Source organism: Prionailurus viverrinus, chromosome C1 (assembly GCF_022837055.1).
Source record: "Prionailurus viverrinus isolate Anna chromosome C1, UM_Priviv_1.0, whole genome shotgun sequence".
NCBI lineage: Eukaryota > Metazoa > Chordata > Mammalia > Carnivora > Felidae > Prionailurus > Prionailurus viverrinus.
In genome coordinates, this window is record NC_062568.1 from 212,337,157 (window position 1) to 212,355,686 (window position 18,530).

Genomic DNA, 18,530 nt, shown 5'->3' on the forward strand with positions numbered 1-18,530 from the left:
GTGACACCTGCAGTGGCCAGTCACCACGTGCCTCAAGTCTGCAGGCACAGTCCACGCGGCCCACGACTACGCAGGAGAAGACGGGGTCCCAGATTCTAAGGGTGTGCGTGAACGCTGGAAGTGACCTAGCGATGGACCGCACTGTCCAGGCTGGACGCCCAGGGCAGGGACAGCTGGAGGGAGGTGACAGACAGGAGGAGACGGTAGTGGGTGCAGGAATGGACCGGAGCCCCAGTGGGGTTGGGGAGCTGTCAGGGAGGGAGTACAAGAAAGTGGGGAAGGGAGGAGACCTAGGGGCGAGCCGCTCCGGGGGGCGGTGGGGGGCAGGCAGGCTCTGGGGTAAAACCAAAGAGCCCGTGGCCAGGCTGACGCCATGGGAAGTGAGCAGCCTGGCGTCCAGACCACCACGGGAGGTGTCGGTCCACTGTCGCGGCAACACCATTCTGCGATGGGGTGAACGTGTCACCACAGGTCCCCGTGACAGCGCCTGCGGCTGAAACAGATGGGCGTCCTTGACAGAAGAGTGTCGAGCAGGAAAAGAAAGCTCCAGAAAGATAAGCGCAGGATGCTGTTTAAAACATTAAACACACCATGGTACACGCACACTGATGCTAGTGGACTAGTGGATGGGTAGGAGCTTGCAGGTCTACTTCGGGAGAGCCACGCCTCCAAGGAGCACGGGAGGACAGTGGGCCCAGGAGGCTTCCACGGGGGACTCACGCCATCACCGCGGTGCCTCGCTTCTGAAAGACAGAGGTCCCACAGAGACATGGCAGAATTACAGCTTTGGTGATGTGGATGGTGGACGTGTAAAGTTTATCACCTTTGCTCTCCTCCGTGATTGGAATATTTTGTAATATTTAATGTGAAGTTTATGGAAGGTTGTAACCTAAACAAATGCTTGTTAGTGTGTTAAGTGGAAAAGAGCAAAACAAAGTTACATATACGACCAGAGTTCAATCACATTGTGTGAGACACACGGTGAGAAACTCTCTGTCATAATGGAATTGTGTGGGTGGTGGTCTGTTTTTTGAATTTTCGTCATGTGCCTTTATTTCTTTTATGCTGGAAAAAATACTGTTATTGTAAGAATCAGTAACCACAAGAACCCCTCCCAACTTTATTTTTAGTTTTCAGTGAGTGCCCTGGAGCACAGAGTGTATGAGGTTCGAGAGACAGCGGTTAGAATTATTTTGGACATGTATAAACAGCACCGGGCTTTTATTCTAGAGTACCTCCCTCCAGACGACAACACCACGCGCAAGAACGTTCTCTATAAAATAATTTTTGACGGATTTGCTAAAATAGACGGCAGACCTACAGATGCTGACACGAAGGTACGTTAGTTTGTGTGAAACCGCGATCTGATCCTGTACCGAAGGGGTTATTTGGTCCCCGACTAAAGTGACAGAGGAGCTCCACGTAGAGGAAACCGGCACTCTGAGCTCAGGTGCAGGCCCTTGCACTTGCTGCCTGTGAGACCCTCAGTTTTGGAGCAACGACAGCTGAGAGAACATGGGCGATTTTATCTGCCAGTAAATGTTTTCAGGCCGATCTGGCGAATTTACTTTGAACCCTCGTTACGTTGTCAGCGACCGTTCTAACATATAAGAGATGTAATTGATATGCCGTAATTCCCTCCCAATTTCGAAGACCATCCTAAAAAGCTGTTCTAACGAAAAAATAATTTTCATATCAGGCACAGAAGAAAGCGGCTACAGAAGAAGCGGAAAAACGAAAGAAAGAAGAAATTAAAGCTTTACAAGGGCAGTTGGCAGTGCTCTCCGAAATTCAGGCCGGAGTCCAGCCTGGCAAGGTCAGCGCATCCTTCCCCGGTCGCCGCTGTCGGCCCCCCAGACAGACGCACGGCAGGCTCGCGTGACTTTCTGTGGCCTCAGGCGGGTGGCTGTTTGTGTTCTCTGCTGCGAGTGCTTCTAAAACTAGTCTGGGGTGAATAAAGGGACCTCCCACTAGCTGCTCTGCGTTAGATTCCGGGTCCCCACTCTTCACCTCCCGGGCGGTGGCACGAGCCGCTCGCAGCCGCTGATGTCTAAAAGCAGGGCCGCCTGGGGGGAGGTTTCCTAGAGAGGAAACCTCTGGGCTAAATGGTCCTGGTACAAGGACATTTCCTCTCCGGAGCTCCCGGCCTCCTCCAGGGGCAAAGGAGGAAAATGTGGCTGAATGTGAAGATGTGATTCCCGTGCACTAAAAAGGGGGGGTTCAGGTAGACGCTCCACCTCAGGGAGCCCAGGGTCCTCCGCCTCGGGGGGACGTTGTCCGCGGGGGGGTCAGGAGGTGCTTGGGGGATATAAACACCGGCTGCATGCCACTGATTTCGTAATTTGGTTCCTTGAGTAGAAAGAACCTGCCTCTAAAAGAAAGAAAGGGGGAGAGGGGGTGGGCAGTAGCCACGGGGGAGCGTGAAGTGTCAGCTGTGCGGGAGAGAACGTTCCAGGGCGTGGCACCCAGCAGCGTCCCTGCCACGAACAGTGCTGCTCTGACCTTCATCCCTTGGGTCCGCCGGTGGGCTGGGGACGGTGTGTGCCAGAGAACAGAACAGACAAAACTCCCCATCCCCAGGGACCCTGTCCTCTCTCAGTGGCATCCGACAGCAATCCAGATACTCAGGGAGCTTGTGAGAGAGAGTGGGGGACCGCAGAGGAGCGGCTTCGGAGGAGGGGCTGCCGCCTGGCGCCTTGCTCCGGGGGGCCTCTCGTAGAGCTTGTCTTGGGAAAGGCCTGGCGACAGGAGGCCAGGGCCCGAGCCTGAGCACCAGGGGCCCTCAGGGGCGGCCAGAGCCGGGTGGCTGGCGCACGGGGCACCAAAGATAACAAGCTGAGTGGACAGCTGAGTGACTCAGGAAGCTGTCTGAGGGTTTCAAGCAAGAGTAAATCTGCTCTCCGAGGCCTTCACAGGGCCACCAGCCTTCACGCAGGAGGACTCCTGAGTAGTGCCCCCGGCCTGGAGAGAGGACCGTGCGGGCAGAGGCGAGGAGGGTGGCCTGTGCGTGCGTGAAGTGCAGCCTAGGATTCGCCGGTGGGCTCATGGAGGTTGCGTGGGGGAAGGGGGAGAAGCCCAGATCTCTCCCAGTTTGTGCCCCAGTTTGCACCTGGGGCACTGGAGCCTCGTCCACAGCAGGGTGGGCGGGGCAGCTGCTAGGCCTGGTCAGGAGAAGCCGGGGCCTGGGACCCCCAGGGAGAGAAGGCTGAACGCTTGCTCATCCACCCCGGGGGGCGGCAAGCTGGGGGGCCGGGGAGGGCACCCCTAGCATGAGCAACTAGGAAACGGGAGACGGCTGAGGAAATGACGTTTGAGGGGCACCCTGGGCATCCACAGGGCAGGGCGACGGTCACGTGCTGCCCAGAGCTCACAGCACCAAGGTGAGCCACTGGAGAGCCAGCGGGGAGCAGGGGAGCGGCAGCAGGGACAGGAGCCTGAGGCAGGGACTTGAGAGGGGAAGACACGTATTTGGGCGTTGGGAGCTCACAGAGCTGTGATACTTGTTGGTAGAAAGTCTGAAAACAGGGCCGCCTTGGGGGCTCAGTCAGTTGAGCATCTGACTTGGGCTCAGGTCATGATCTCGCGGTTTGTGGGTTCAGGCCCCGCGTCGGGCTCTGTGCTGACAGCTCCGAGCCTGGAGCCTGCTTGCGATTCTGTGTCTCCCTCTCTCTCTGCCCCTCCCCTGCTCATGCTCTTTCTCTCAAAAATAAGTAAATGTTAAAAACAAAAAAAAGAGAGTCTGAAAACAGAAGAATTTGCTTTCAGGGTCAACACGCCCTGGACAGACTGTGTACAGCCATTTGTCCCTGACCCTTCTGCTCTTGTGTCTTAGGAGGCGACGGCAGGCCCCGCGCTGGAGGCAGACAGTCAGGGTAGGTGCTCGGTCCCCTCGGCCATTTAGCAAATACTGGAGGGCGGGACATTGTACGACCTTTGTTAACTCACGTGCTTTTAAGTGTATTTCACACCAAACTGGTTACTAAAACTTTGAAAATAATTTCTACAAAAGGTCATTTTAAAAAATAACCTTTTTTTTTTTTTTTTTTCATTTTTTCTTTCTCATTTCAGACACGGAAGGAGGGAAGGCAGCCGCACGTCCTGCCCCGGAAGTCCCCGCCGCTCACTACTTAGATAAGTGCGTGGGGTCATCCTCAGCCCGGTGTATAGAGATGGACGGGACCGGCCACATAAAACGCGACTCAGTAGATATTTTCGCCCCAGCGCACTGCGAGCCTGTGGGCTGATAGGCTCGCGTCGCTCATTTGTACGAGTTGGTAAATTGCCCTCCACGCTGACGGGCTTAACTCTGGGTGTGTCCGGTTTCCCCCCCCCGCACCTTACCCAACACTGCTTAGCGGCCGATTGTCAGAGGGCTGTTAAAGGTACCACATGTGACAACAGCGAAGCATGTCCCCTGTGCGGCCGCCACAGCGCATGTGCAAGGAATTTCAATAGAACACCTTTGCCTTTTTTTCCGATGCAAGTTAGCGTTTCTGCCTGATTGTGCTGGCGGGTTAGAACTTGCGGGACCCGAAGCCGACTTGTGTCAAACAAGTGGGCCGCCCCCCCCCCCAACGGAGCCTCCAGCCAGGGCAGCGGGGCCGCCCAGGGAAGGCGAGGGCACGTGTGCATCCAGGCTCCTCCGCGCCTCATCTCTCGCTCCTGTCTCGTTTCAGTTTATGTATCTTCTGTGGGGAGAGGAGTGAGTCCTTCACGGAGGAGGGCCTGGACCTGCACTACTGGAAGCAGTGTCTCATGCTGACAAGATGCACCTGCTGCAGGCAGGTCAGGCGCCCGGCCGCACGCGGTCCCTCCACGGCCCGTCACAGACCTGCCCCACGTGTAGCGCTCCCCGGGGAGAAGTCGCGGGGAAAGTGGCTGAATGGCTGTCACCCCGTTTGCTTACTTTTTCCCGCCATTTTAAGCGAGCCGTGTCCCACGTACGTAAACGTGCAGGCACACCTCAGCGGTAGGGTCCCGTTCCGGACCACCCGGGAACACACAGAGCGCAAGAAAGCGAGTCACGTGACCTTTGTGGCTTCCCGGGGCGCGGGGAAGTTACGTGTGCTGTGGCCTGTGGTCTGTTCAGTGTGTGAGCCGCACCTAAAAAACGACGTGCATGCGTCACACACGTACTAAAAAACGCTGGCCAGCATTTGGGCTTCTGGCAAAGTCCTATTCGCTGATCACAGGTCACCGTCACACATACGACAGTGAAAACATTTGACGTGTTGCAAGAATTACTAAAACGTGATACGGACGCAAAGTGCGCAAATGCCGCCGGGACGGTGGTGGCGAATGACCCCGTCAGTGCAGGGTCGCCGCAGCCCCTCCGTCTGCAGAGAACGCGGCATCTGCGAAGCACGTGACAGGAGGTGCCCGTCCGTAAAGCCATGAGTGTGAGAGCCCGCGGAGCCCCCACAAAATAACACACCCGTGTCCCCAGCACCCAGGCCCCTCAAAGTGCACCACCTCCCCCCGCCCTGAGTCACCCCACCGTCCTGATTTCTGACACCACAAGTTAGTGTCGCTTGCGTTTTGGGTTTACGTGATAGAACCCTACAAAATGCACCTACTTTATGTCAGGTTGGTCTTCCAGCTTTATAGTGTTCCGTTGTTTGAGCAGTCCGCGATTCATCCCTCCATCCTACTGTTTTTGGAACTCAGGTTGCGTCCGGTTAGAGCCTATCACAAATAGCGCTGCCACAGACACTCTTGTATCCACTCCCAGTGCGCCTGCGAACGCGCCTTTTTGGGTGCACCCCCGGGGGCAGAGTGGCTGGGCGAGCCAGCGCTGGGCTGCGGGGCTGACGCAGGCCGTGCTCCGGAGGGGTCTTAAGGGCTCCGGAGGGGTCTTAAGGGCGTGGGGGGCTGTGCCACATCCTCGCCAGCTCCGTGGTTCCTGCCCACAGTGAGGTGTGGCCCCTGTCCATCCGTCTCTTGGCCACCCGAGTGCCCTCTTTTGTAAAATAGCTTCTAGTCTCTTGCTCACGTTTTGAATTGCGTTGCCGGCCCCGCTCTACTGATCTGTAGTCATGCTTCAGGTGCGCGGACCGGAGTCCTTGGCCAGCCCCAGGTGCCACAGTTGCCCTCTCCCGCTTGGGGTCTGGCCTGTTTGTCACCCCAGCGTGTCTTTTAAGTTTAAACGCTGCCCACCTTGTTCGTCTTGCCCGTGGTTTACGCGTTGTGTATCTTGTTGAAGAAGACTCCCACCCCCGGATTTGCAGGTCTTCTCTGATGCAGTAAGGCCTTCCTTTTAATAAAGGAGGAGAATGAACTTCTGGCCTCTACCTTGGGGCTCTTGCAGGCTACACAGCAGCTCTCAAGTAGGCAGAGCCCCCACCCCCACCCCCCACAGCCTGGCAGTGCAGACTTCTAGCCTCCCCCCAACTCCCAGCCCGGGTTGGTGGCTGGATTCCCAGCAGGTGTATGAGTCCGTGCATAGTGGTCACTCCTGCTGAACGTGCCTGGGTGGTGAGAGACTCTCCTAACAGTCTTTCTGTGACCCCGTCTCTGCACATTCTTACAAGCAACAGGGAGGCAGGATTTGAACCCAGAGGCCACACGGCTAAGCTGTTCCGCGGCTTCCTGCGTGCGCTGCGGGGGTTAGCCATCGCTCCTCTGTCCCCCCCCCCTCCTTGGCAGTGTCCTCTGTGCGCTACCACCATAACACAAGGAGGGAGACACGGGGGGCACGGGGTCTTCAGCAGAGTATAGTGAACGCCCGAGGAAGCCCCCTGGGGCCGGTGGGGTCAGGACCAAGTGAGAGAAGAGGTGTGCGTGTTCCGGCCCTGGGGAACAAGTGCAGGGTGGTGCCGCACGCGCCCCGTGCTCTCAGCACCCTGCTTCCTTCTGCATTTCTGGATGCAGGTGGTCGAGATCTCCAGCCTGACGGAGCACCTGCTGACCGAGTGCGACAAGAAAGACGGGTTTGGAAAGTGTTACCGCTGCAACGAGGCTGTTCTGAAGGAAGAGCTGCCCAGACACATCAAAGCAAAGGACTGTAATCGTGAGTGCCTGCTCGGCCCCGCCCAGACCCCTCAGTGCCCGCTGTGCCCCCCGGGCCCTGCCTGGGGAGGCCCTGCGTGGAGCGCTGGCCCGTCCCGTGTCTATAGCTCCTGGCTCAGGTCTCGGGAGGAGCTGAGCCTTGTCCCGCTGATGCCGTTTCAGCCGCCAAACCGGAGAAGCTGGCAAACCGCTGTCCTCTGTGCCACGAGAACTTCTCACCGGGGGAGGAGGTGAGGACCTAACTGGAGCGTGACCCTACCCGGGGCTGACCCGGCGACGAGGCTGTCAGGGCTGGGCCGCGGGTGGGGGACCGTGAGTGTTCGGGGAGCACCCCGGTCCTGCTTCAGGTCCGCCTGACACGCTGTCACCTGCCGTCTCCCATGAGTTCTCCCTCCTGTAGCGCCATGGACCCTCTGCGGGGGCCTCAGCTCTGGGTGGGTGAGCGCGAGGGGCTTTCGCCTCTGTCTGGGCGCGGCACCCCTCTGTGCGCTGGGGCCCTGAGTGGCGTCTGGGCCAGACGTGCGGGTCTCTTCTCATTGCTGCCATCCAGCCCAGTGCAGTTGGGAGGTTCCACCTCGCAGACGACTGCAAGCTCTCCTCCCTTCCCCGGCGCCGGGGACTCTGGCTTCCGGTTCCCGCCCCCCTCCTCCCTGGGCCCCCTGCTCTGAGCAGAGCAGGTCTGAGGCTCGTGTCGGAGGTTCAGCTGACACGACAGTGGTGATGTCCTCCGCGTGCCAGGCAGGGCGGTTCTGGGGACCTGCCTCTGGCTCCGTCGCTTCCGCTCCAGCCCCCTTAGCCGCTGCACCTGCAGTTCCCCACGGGTCCCGCCGCGGGCTCTCCCTGCCCCAGCCGTCTGGGATGTGCCCACGAGACGGCTCGGACCCAGCCGTGCTCTGCAGCTCGCCCTCGACCTCCGAGATCACATAGCAGACGGCCCTGCGCCCACGCCGCCGTCCCAGGCCCGTCGTCCCTCTCTCAGAAAACGTCAGATACACAACACAGTGCGCGGCAGAGCAGAGGGGCCCGCAGGCACCCCTCACGCCCCATCGCCGGCTCGCGTGGCCGTGGGCTCGCAGCCACCCCTGCCTCATGTGCACCCAGCTGCGGCTCCCCGCCCAGGCCACGCTGAGGTGCAGCCAGACGGCACGTCGCTTCCTCTGGAAATGCTCTGCCGTGGGGCTCCGGAAACAGTGCTCGTGGAGGCGCTCTCAAGAGCGTCCCCCAGCCTCCCCTCGGGGTCAGTGTCCCGGCCCCCGGTGAGGCTGCACGCGGAGACTGCTGGATGTGTTTCTAAGTAGCCTCCTCCGTGTGCTCTGTTTTAGAGTTTGGTGAGAAGCGGTCTGCCTGGCAGGGTTTCCCGTGGGCTGGGTTTCCCGTGGGCTGGGTTTGCGGATGGCTTCCCTCCCGGCACCGTTAAGAGGTCGTTCCCGCCCGGTTCCTGTGAATCACAGGTTGGCTCTATAGGCCGGGTCCGTTTAAACCTCAGACTTGCCCGCAGCCACTTCTTAGCCAGTGGCCTGCCCTTCCGTGACCAGACACATCCCACGACCGTCAGGGACCGTCAGGTCCACACAGCCCAGCCTGCCACCCTTCAGTCGTCAGCTGGGCCGCCGCTTCCGAGAGAAGCGTCCCTCCCTCTGCCCTGCAGTCGCCCCCGGGCGAGAACGTGTGTGCCTCCCGCATGGTCCACGGGCTGCACAGGAGCAAGCCGCTCACCAGCGTGTCCCTTAGTGTCGTAAACACGCAGACTCAACCGGTGTCCTGCAGCCTCTCTGAGGCCTGAGTCGCCTGGTCTCTGGCCAGCGCGGCCTCTCGGACGGGCTCCTGGCCTTGTTGGTCGGACCCCGGTGTTCTCGGCACCCCCCGGCTGTTGTCACGCTCTGCCCGCTCCAGGCCGGCCCTGCCCAGGCCGACCCCGGACCTGGGCTCCCTCCGGTGGAAATGGATATTTTAGAACAGCATCGGTGTCTCCCGTGCTCACAGCTACCGAGTTGGTCACTGTCGCCGGCCTTCCCGGTGGACAGAGCCGGGTGAAAATGCTGACATGACCACCCCATGAGTTCAGCCCGACATTTCCGACGCACCCTGTGTCTCCCAGCGTCCCCTTTCCCCAGCCCAAGGGTTGGGTTCTCAGAGCCCAGAGATGCCAGACCCGCCTGCCGCCCGTCGTCCACGCGCGCTGCGCGACCCCACACGCAGCACGTGCCTGGCGGCAGTGCCCAGACTCGGGGCCGCGAGTCCCCGTTCACGTCCTTTCCGTGTCCCCTGGCGGTGGGGGGTCCACGAGCTGTTTCACGGCCACAGTGCGTTTACGTCATCTGCTTTATTGTGTATTCGGTTTGGGGGGGGGGGGCGTAAAATTAAGTCCTGTAATCATATGAAACGCTCGACCGGTTCTGAAGTCTGTAAAATGGGACACACGCACAGAAGAACCGAGAGCAGCCGCAGTCCCTGCCCCTGCCCACCGCCCCTCCTTCCTACCAGGGCCGTTTGTAGTGGTTTTCCCTGTTAAAAGTCGTGTAGGTAGTCCTCACGTGCACACGCCTGCTCTCCGTTCGCGTGTGAAACTCAGGCTTTGTGTCCGGGGTCTGATTTCTACCGTGACACTAGCTGCCACGGGACACCCGGTCCCTGTGTGGCTGCCGTCATCTCCTGCTCCGCGCGATGCAGACCTCAGCCCCTCTCCTCCTGGCAGCTGTGTCCCCCGGCGTGCGACAGCTCGTGGCTCCAAGGCCGACAGCAGGCCTCTCGGACTTCTCTGCTTGCTCTCGGTTCAGTGGTCCATGCCTGCAGCCAGTCACCACACGCTTGGCGGCTCAAACATCCTTCTATGATGTCAGTTTCTGTGGGGCAGGAGTCGTGGGCACAACTGAACGGGTCCTCTGCTCCAGGAGTCACCAGGCCGCAGCGACACGTAGACTGGGCCGCGTTCTCATCCGTGGGCTCGGCCGGGGGGCGGGGGTTTCCCGAGCTCCCCCAGTGCTGGCAGAATTCTTCTGTCACTACAGGACTGGGGTCCCTGTTTTCTGCCGGCTGGCAGCCAGGGGCCACTCCCCGCTCCTGGCGGTCACCCTGCCCCGTGTACTCCCCGAATCCACTCACGTGCACGTGCTTATGTGACAACAGTCCGAGCGCGCCGTGCTCGGAGGTGACGAGGACGGAGGGGCTCCGCGTGCCGCGTCGGGATGTGAGGTGCGGCCACGTTGGGAGCTGCGGCCGCCTCTGGTTTCAGGTCTGACAGGAGCTCAGCTCGTCTGCTCCCTCCCGGTCGCCTGGTTGACGCGGCGTGTGCCTCCTCTTTTGTTTCAGGCGTGGAAGGCTCACCTCATGGGCCCCGCCGGCTGCACGATGAACCTGCGCAAGACGCACGTGCTGCACAAGGCTCTGCCGCCAGGTGAGGTCTGGGGCCTTGCTGCACGTGGGTGCCGCGTGGCGGGGTCCCCGCACCTCTGGGGTCACACAGACGTGCTTCCCTCCCGTCTTCGCGTCCGGCCGATGGCCCTTAGCGAGTAGGCTGATGTGTGCCCAGACCTCTTGTCGTCAGCACCACGCTCGCTCTTGCCTGAGGGCTCCCGCCGCGCCGCGTCCTTCGGGCACACGCCCCTGCTCCCAGCTCTCTGCATCGCCAAAGCCGAGCGCTCGGAAACAGACAGATAGTAGACTCACAGATATCGCCGCTCCCTGCCTCGTAAATTGTAATTGCAGCTGCTTTGTGTTAGATTGAGAACGCCGACAGGAAAGCAGGGCGTTTTTCATTAGAAAATTCTTCCTGACGAAAAACCGTGGACGGACGTTCTTACTTCAGGGGCGTTAATAAGTGAGAGAGTAATAAAAACAAGTGTGACGGGATGTGGGCTCTGGGCTCCACCTGCCAGATACCCGGCCGAGGGCTGAGTGTGGCTGACGCCCCCCCCCGCACCCGGCCACCTCTCTCATAACGGAGGGAATATGGGCACCTGGAGGGGGCGCCTGCCCAGGGCGACTCAGCCTGGAAGCGAAGCTGTAGTCACGTGGCTGCTCCTTTTCTTCGTTTCTGGAGCTGAGTCTCTACAGCCGACACCCGGGTAAATGAGCAAGTTCTCTTTCTTCCCGCCCTCGGGCCAGGCGTCTCCTCTGAGCCCGTTGGGGACGCACGAGCCCTGCTCCTCAGCCCGGCAGCCAGCTCCCACACGTGCCCCACTCAGCCGGGCCGCCTATGGACCGAGTGGCCGCTGTGCTGCCCCCTGCAGACCCCGCTGGCGCTCTGCCTGTCCCCGGGGCCTGACGACACCTGGCCGCCATGCCCTCACTGTGGCTTGGCGCTCTGTTGGTGTGTTAGTCTCCCTGCTGACACGGGGCCTGTGTGTTGTGTGTTGTGTGTCCAGCAGGTAAAGGCCCAGCCACGACCAAATCAGGGACCTCCGCATCCAAGGTCGGAAGCAAGATCCCTACCCCAAAGGGACTGAGCAAAAGCTCTGGCAGAACATACACGAAGCGGTGACGTGACCCACATTCTGTCTCCTTCGTCCCCACGAGGGACTGAGCAAGTTTCTTGATTGCGAACCATCTCTCCTAAGATCCGCCTTTGGACGTGGTGACCCTGTGCTCCGCCCCCGCCGTCCCTCCGCCCGTGGCCCTGCTGTCCTCTCCTGCCGCTCCCTGTGAGGGGCTGACGCAAGAGCCTGCGTCCGGGGTTCAGACCAAGCTCACCGCGGTTTGAAGCAACCAGGCTTCTGGCCTCCGAGGCCGCCGTTGCCAGAAGAGCAGCCATTCCATTTGAAGGGGACCGACCTCCCTGTCCGGGTCGGGTGTCCTCTGAGCAGAGCACCCTCTCCTCAAGCGCTTGGAGTGGTTTCCATAAAGGCTTCGCTGTAAACCTCGTGCACGTCGGTCTCTCACGTGACAGAATTTCCGCAGGGCTTTGGCTCACTGGGCCGCGCGAACCAGCCGGGAGAGAGACGGCGGGCACGGATCTCGGCGGGCGCCGGCCCCCACCCAGCGCACCTCCCCACTGTGTGCGGACCCCGCACCTCCTGCTGTCACGAGAGGGAAAGACGCACCTGCGGTCGCCACGCATGGGTCCCCCTGCAGCACCTGCCCCGCTAGGGCCCCCCCCCCGACCCCCACCCCTGCCACCGTGCGGAGTGCTGGGTCCCGCCCGACCCCAAGCTGCAGCCCCTGGGAGCCGAGCCTGCCACCCTGTGGCTCCATCGGGGCTCTCCTCCCGGTGCTTCCAGCTCCTTCCTTCTAGAACCACACCTGTGGTTCTAGAACAGAGTTAGGACCCGCCTCTCCACCGATTGTCCTGCGCCCTGAACACGTGTCGGTCAGAACAGCCCTCTCTCAAACCCCTGAGCAGGCATGGCCTCGCCCTCGACCCTGGTGGGGAGCAGCCGCGCTTGGTTAACACGCGCGAACGAGCCTTCAGCGCGGACCAGCAGGCTCGGGTGTCTGCTTTGGGCCTGTCCTGCCCCTCACAGATCTACGAATCGGAGCCCTAAGTTCATTTGTCTCAAACACCCCCCGTGACACTTCAAACCCCAACATGGCTTAAAATGAAGAGACCAGCCCTCGTGTCCCACAGAAGCGGTCCCCGGGCTTCGTGTCCAGGTGGCCGCGGGGCAAAGCCAGGGTGTGTCCGAAACCTGCTGGGAAGCGTCCCGTCTCCCTTGTGCCGGCCTGCGCTCCCGCTGCCTGCCGGGCCCCCAGAGACCCAGGGAGGCCGGCCCTTCCCACCCCGCCCGCAGCCCAGCATGCTTCCGTTCTCCCGAGCGGTAGGCGAGTAGACAGCAGGCCTCCGGGGTGCCGCTGAGAAATGGGTGGGATTTGTACCGCCTCATCAGCATACACACCTGTTTACTTCCCCCCCACGTGAAAGAAAACACGTTTCAGAAAACCCCTCATAGCCGTTGGAGCAGTGCGTCCCCCGAGTGGGTTAGTGACGGGGAGTTTGCGCTAACCACTCTCCGTTCTGGGTGAACTAACACTTTCGCATATGGTTGACTCAAAATACAGCAAGAATAGGACTAAGAGAACTGCCTTTGCAAAAAATAACTCAATTAAGAAATAAGTAGTGGGGAGAAAGAACGTAAACCTTCATCAGACAGAGCAGAACACAGACGCCGAGGGAACTGGGACGCGACCCCTCCTGGCTTCACAGACCGCGGCCACGACCTGGTCCCTCCTCCTCCAGGCGAGCCGCTCCGTAACACGAGCAGTGATGAGAAACGCTAGTCGAGGAGCCATTCTCTTCCCTCTAATCAGCACTCGCAAAAAACATGTATGTAATATTTTCCATATATCATAACTTCAAAAAGATTCATAAAAATATTTCACTTTAGTGATTGAACAGTTGGATGCGTTCAAGACGGTTAGCCTTGCTGGTTACAGAAGGAGCGGGCGTTTCTGTCGAAGTGAGCCCTGCTTCGCGGCTACAAAGAGCTTTGCAGAGGTAGAGGCTGTTAAGGAACTGAAAATAAAGGACAGGCAATTCTGAAGGAAGTGTAGGATCCCTTGGCCATTTATAAATAAAAATGTAAATTTGGAACAAGAATTAATAATTTTCACTATGAATATGTTGTGGATATTTATTTCTCTTATTTTCATATTTCAAAATATTTTAATTTAAAAGAAATGTGTGTATAAATTTGGCATCAGAATACACATGTAAATACCTTTAATGAAAATTTTTAACTTTTTAATGTTTTAATATAGTTTTCTATTTGTCTTTATTTCAGGCACCAGAATTATAGTATCTAACCAATATATTTTTGTTGTTATTTCAGGGCCTAGGGGTCAGTTCACTCTGAGCATGTTAACACAATAAAAAGGTCACAAAACATCCTGTCACTTTTATTTCAAGATTGTAACTAAAAGGTGAACGGGTTGCATGCACTCTGGCCCACACCGGGCGTGGCTGGGGCGGGTTGGGGCGTGGGGGGGGGGGGGGCGAGCCTGGCCCCACGTAGGGTGTGTCGAAAGGAGTTTCCCCGCTGAAGAAGCTAAAGAATTTTAAGTGCGTGTAAATTGGAGAGAATCGCTGACCCGCTTTATCTTGTGGGATAAAGTCGGAATGTTGGGGGGGGGGGGCTGCACTTACGGTCTCTGCACGGGCTCTTCCCTTTTGACAGAGGAACTTTTGCCGGCCAACAAGGCTATTTTGCTTTCAAATAAGTAAAGCGGCAGTATTTCCTCTGTTGATTTCTGGAGTGTTTTTAAGCTTTTATTAGTTTTGGTAATTGTATAATTGCTACCGTTTTGAAGTTATAACATGCAGGTGCTAGGTGTGTGCACTGCACGAGTGCAGGACGAAAGAGCACGCTTTCCAAAGAAGCCAAGGGCAAGCGAGGGGCGTGCGCTGCATTCACACCTGCAGAGATGTGCGAGAGGGAAAGAACCCGTCCGTGTGCTGTTCGAATTAGGTGTTCATTTGTGCCGTTGCGTATTTGCTCTTAAAACCTAGGCCCGCTGAGCGGTTTGGTGCGTGTGCAGCAGCCTTCCTGGCTCTTGCCCCTCGGGGCTTTGGGGCCTCCACCCACCTCATCCCGGATGAGGCCCGGGCTGAGCCCCCTGGCTCTGAAATGCAGGCCACCAGAGAAAGTGGTCAGTGGGTTGGTGACCTTCTGTGCTGCTCCTGCAGAGCGTGTCCCCCCGGGGTCTCCCGGGACCTCTCGAGGCCCGCACGACGCAGCTGAGGATATCCTCAATGGTACACAGGGACGCCGGCTTCCTGGAAGGCAGTGAGCCCAAATGTGCACCTGGGTCGTGATGGGTCAGACCAGGGAGGCCGGTGGACAGCAGCTGATCCCTGCCTCAGTTTCCCCTCTGTGGAGTGGAGCCAAATAGAAGGTGCTGAAGAGGCCCAGCCTGGGCAGTGAGTCTGCAAGTTTGGGGAGGGAGCCCACACTTAAGCTGAGGGGTCCCCCCAGCCCTTCGTCCCTCATTAGGCTGTAGCAGCAAGGGGCTGGGGAACAGGGAGACCCAGGCATGGACCACCCCCTGCCCAGAAGGGCTCAAAACCCCACGGAGCTTCCCAGACCCCAGACCTGCCCACCTGAGGGACTGTGCTGGGATTCCAGGGGAGGGGCCTGGAGAGTGGGGAGGGCTGAGGTCAGACTCCCCATTGGTTGGATTTCCTTGTGCACAGAAGGAGGTCATCCCTAAGCAAAGCCCTTTTGTGTGCTGTGGTCCTGCAGGTTGAGGACCCCCCAGGACTCCCCAGGAGAGGTCCTGGTACCTCTCAGTGTCCTGGGACCAGTGTCCTGCCTGAAGGTGGGGGACATTGTGGGAACCAATGCCAGGGTTCTGGATGGAGATCTCTCTCTCTCCCCATGGGGTAGGGAGCACCTTGGGAGTGCTGTTTACCAAATTCCGGGATCCTGGAATGGTGGGGGGGGGGGGGGGGAGGGGCGCAGTCCCTGGTGGCTGGGGGAGACCAGAGGGCGAGCCTGCAGATGTCCGGGCCTGGCTCCAAGTCTCAGCCTGGGCAGGGCTGGGACAGAACAGGGCCAGGAACAGAAAAAATAATCACTTACCTTCTTCCTATTGAAAGTTTAAAAGTTTGCTTTTTAACACCAACACCTGTCACCTACCTGGAGCTGATGTTTTGTATTTTCTGCTCCTGAACGAGGTAGAGATTTGTGAAATGACACAAACACAACAACTAAACAACCCGTCTTTGGAATCCACTATAATCATGAACGTCCGTGCACGAGAAAGGCGCATAAGGACACCTTACAGAGATGGAAAACACACGCAGACGACAAAGGATCAGTACCCAAAAGACGCGGAATTCCTACTGTCATCAGGAAAGGGACCAGCAGGCCTCCAGCCAGGCTTTCTGTGTGAGTGAAAACAGGTAGGTAATTCCAGAACATGGCACCCAAGTGTTCTGCTGCCGCTGGGACCCGTCATCGTGAGCAGAGTTACTGATGGCACACACTCACCCCCTCACGGTCCCACAGCTCACGAGTCTGACGGGGTCTCACTGGACTAAGACGGGGGCTCAGCGGGGTGCACCCCTTTGTGGGCGCTCCGAGCAGAACCCGGCCTCTAGAGGCACCCCCTTTCCTGGACCCAGGGCCCCTCCCCCACGTTCAAGGCCAGCACCTCAAGGTCACCGACTATCCACCGTAATTCCATTCGCAGCCTCAGTCCCCCTGTGCCACAAAACCTGATACCCTCCCCGCTTCCGGGGTTAGGACGTGGACTTTGTTGGGGGCCATTACTCCGCCCACCGTACGTGTAAGGACACCACATGACTAATGTCTACATCACGTTTCAAAAAGGCCCTCACAACCCGGAGGATATTCAGAAAAAGTTTAACAAAGATTACTGATGGCGATACCAGAAAAAAATAACAATACTGGCAGGCACTTCAGTATTTACATAAAAACAGTATTTTTACTAAAAATTGTTCACAACTCATATGACAAAAATATCAGGGCAACTTAATATCCATTGCATTTGAAATAATTTATAGGGGCGCCTGGGCGGCTCAGTCGGTTAAGCAGCCGACTTCGGCTCAGGTCACAATCTCGCGGTCGGTGAGTTCGAGCCCCGCGTCGGGCTCTGTGCTGACGGCTCAGAGCCTGGAGCCTGCTTCAGATTCTGTGTCTCGCTCTCTCTGATCCTCCCCCGTTCATGCTCTCTCTCTGTCTCAAAAATAAATAAACGTTAAAAAATTTTTTTTAATAATTTATAAACATGTTACAAAATATGAAGTGAACTATAAATTCATAAAGGTAAGTATTAAGTGTAAGTAACCATTCAATAAGCAAATAAAATAGAGGATAACATTTATAAAAATATTAAAAAATGCTCCTTTTCATTCCACGCTGGTGGGGACGTAGTATTCAGAGAAGACTCTGTGTGTGGAATGACACTGTCTCTAATGATAATGAGAAGCAGTTTTTTCCACAGGAAGCACCTCCAGTGTGTCCCAGGAGCCCTCGGAAATGCCACTGCTGAGTTATTCCGTCACTTTCCAAATCATCCCGCAACAGAAGCTTGTGCCTTCTTGGTCGGTACTTTCTTTCTTCTCTTGAGGATTGGGCAGGTATACAAGAACACTTTCTGAGCAAGTGCAGGTCACTTTGTTAGATTAGCAATGCTGACTCAGTGCATAGTTTAAATTTTCAGAATTTTTAAAATAACTAAACAACAGCAAACCACTGGAAATGGTCCGGGCTCCTTCCAGATCTCATTGATTTGGTGCTGTCTTTCCTCATGGTCACAAGATGGCTACTACAGCACCAAGCATCACATCCTACTTCCAGTGTGCTAAGCCAAAACAAAGGTGGTTAAGAGAGAACGGGCTTTCTCCTCACATGCCTCTGTCTTCTCAGGAAAGAAAAACTCCCCAGGAGTTTCTCCCCAGCAGAAATCCATTTTGCTTACGGACCAGGTTGAAGTCAGTCTATCCTCAGAATAACTGTTGGCAAAGAGACTTCCGTGACCAGCCCTGATTCTTCCCCTGGGGCAGGGCAGGTGCCACCTACACAAAGCCTTGTGGGAACAGAGGTGGCAGAGCTCAGCCAGGGCAGGAACTGCAGAGGGGACGAAGCAGAGACGTTCCCGTCGTGGCGGCGGCTTGAGAGGATTCAAGGCTGAGTTCCTTCCAGCCCTGACTGTGATTCTAAAGAATTTTCCCTCAACACCGATGGAAGCTTCCATTACAGATTCACACTTAGGTGCCTCCTCCTAGTTCTTGCCACATGACCGGGAGGCAGGCACACCAGCCCCGAGTGCGCACTTGGTCGTTGGCTCCCTCGCCCCCTGCCCACAGCGGATGCACTCCACCTACACTCCGGGCAAGCAGTTTCACTCGGTCGCCCGTCCCTTCCCTCTTTAAAACCTGGCCCACACCGGGGCGCTGGGGTGGCTCAGTCGGTGAAGCGTCCGACTTCGGCTCAGGTCATGATCTCACACTCTGTGAGTTGGAGCCCCGCGTCAGGCTCCGTGCTGACAGCTCAGAGCCTGGAGCCTGCTTCACATTCTGTGTCTCCCCCTCTCTCTGCCCCTCCCCCTGCTCATGCTCTGTCTCAAAAATTTAAAAACAAAAAACATTAAAAAAATAATCATGATAAATAAATAAATAAATAAATAAATAAATAAATAAATAAATAAAAGCTGGCCCACACAGCGTCACAAGGTTGGCTCGGAGGCATTAGCGGGGCTCCAGAGAAACAAGTCACTTGCTAACCACCTGCATAATCCGTTGGAGACCTGTTGGCAGTGCTCGGGGGACCCGGAGGCCCCCTTGCTTTACAAGGTAGTAAACTCGGCCTTGCTTCTCAGGAAACGTCTCAACACTTGGCTGCCTACGTAGACTTACCACATAGGAACGTATCCCTAAATAATATCACCTTGAGCTTGACGTGTTTTTAAGCCATGCAAATAGAATCACACTACATATCCTTCTGCACGACCTTGAGAATCACCATGCTGTCGGGCGTAGCCGAATACTCACTCCCGACGTGCTCACCCATTTTAGGAGATGTCTCACCCAGTATTGATCCATTCTCCTGTTGATGGACATCTGG

The 18,530-nt window shown here is 57.3% G+C and overlaps 1 protein-coding gene across 5 annotated transcripts in view; it reads left to right on the forward strand.

Moving 5' to 3' along the window:
* The window catches only part of CEP104 (centrosomal protein 104), a 35,588-nt gene extending 21,760 nt beyond the window's left edge, over positions 1-13,828 (forward strand). For 4 of the 5 annotated variants that reach the window (XM_047869969.1, XM_047869970.1, XM_047869971.1 and 1 more), the window contains 9 exons: positions 1,131-1,337; positions 1,700-1,816; positions 3,833-3,872; positions 4,069-4,135; positions 4,677-4,785; positions 6,871-7,009; positions 7,171-7,238; positions 10,318-10,402; positions 11,373-13,828. In XM_047869969.1, the coding sequence (XP_047725925.1) occupies positions 1,131-1,337; positions 1,700-1,816; positions 3,833-3,872; positions 4,069-4,135; positions 4,677-4,785; positions 6,871-7,009; positions 7,171-7,238; positions 10,318-10,402; positions 11,373-11,488 (948 nt within the window). In that variant the 3' untranslated portion in view covers positions 11,489-13,828. The remainder of the gene's footprint in view (positions 1-1,130; positions 1,338-1,699; positions 1,817-3,832; positions 3,873-4,068; positions 4,136-4,676; positions 4,786-6,870; positions 7,010-7,170; positions 7,239-10,317; positions 10,403-11,372) is intronic. The other variant, XM_047869973.1, reaches the window with a different exon arrangement.
* Positions 13,829-18,530: the final 4,702 nt, after the last annotated feature.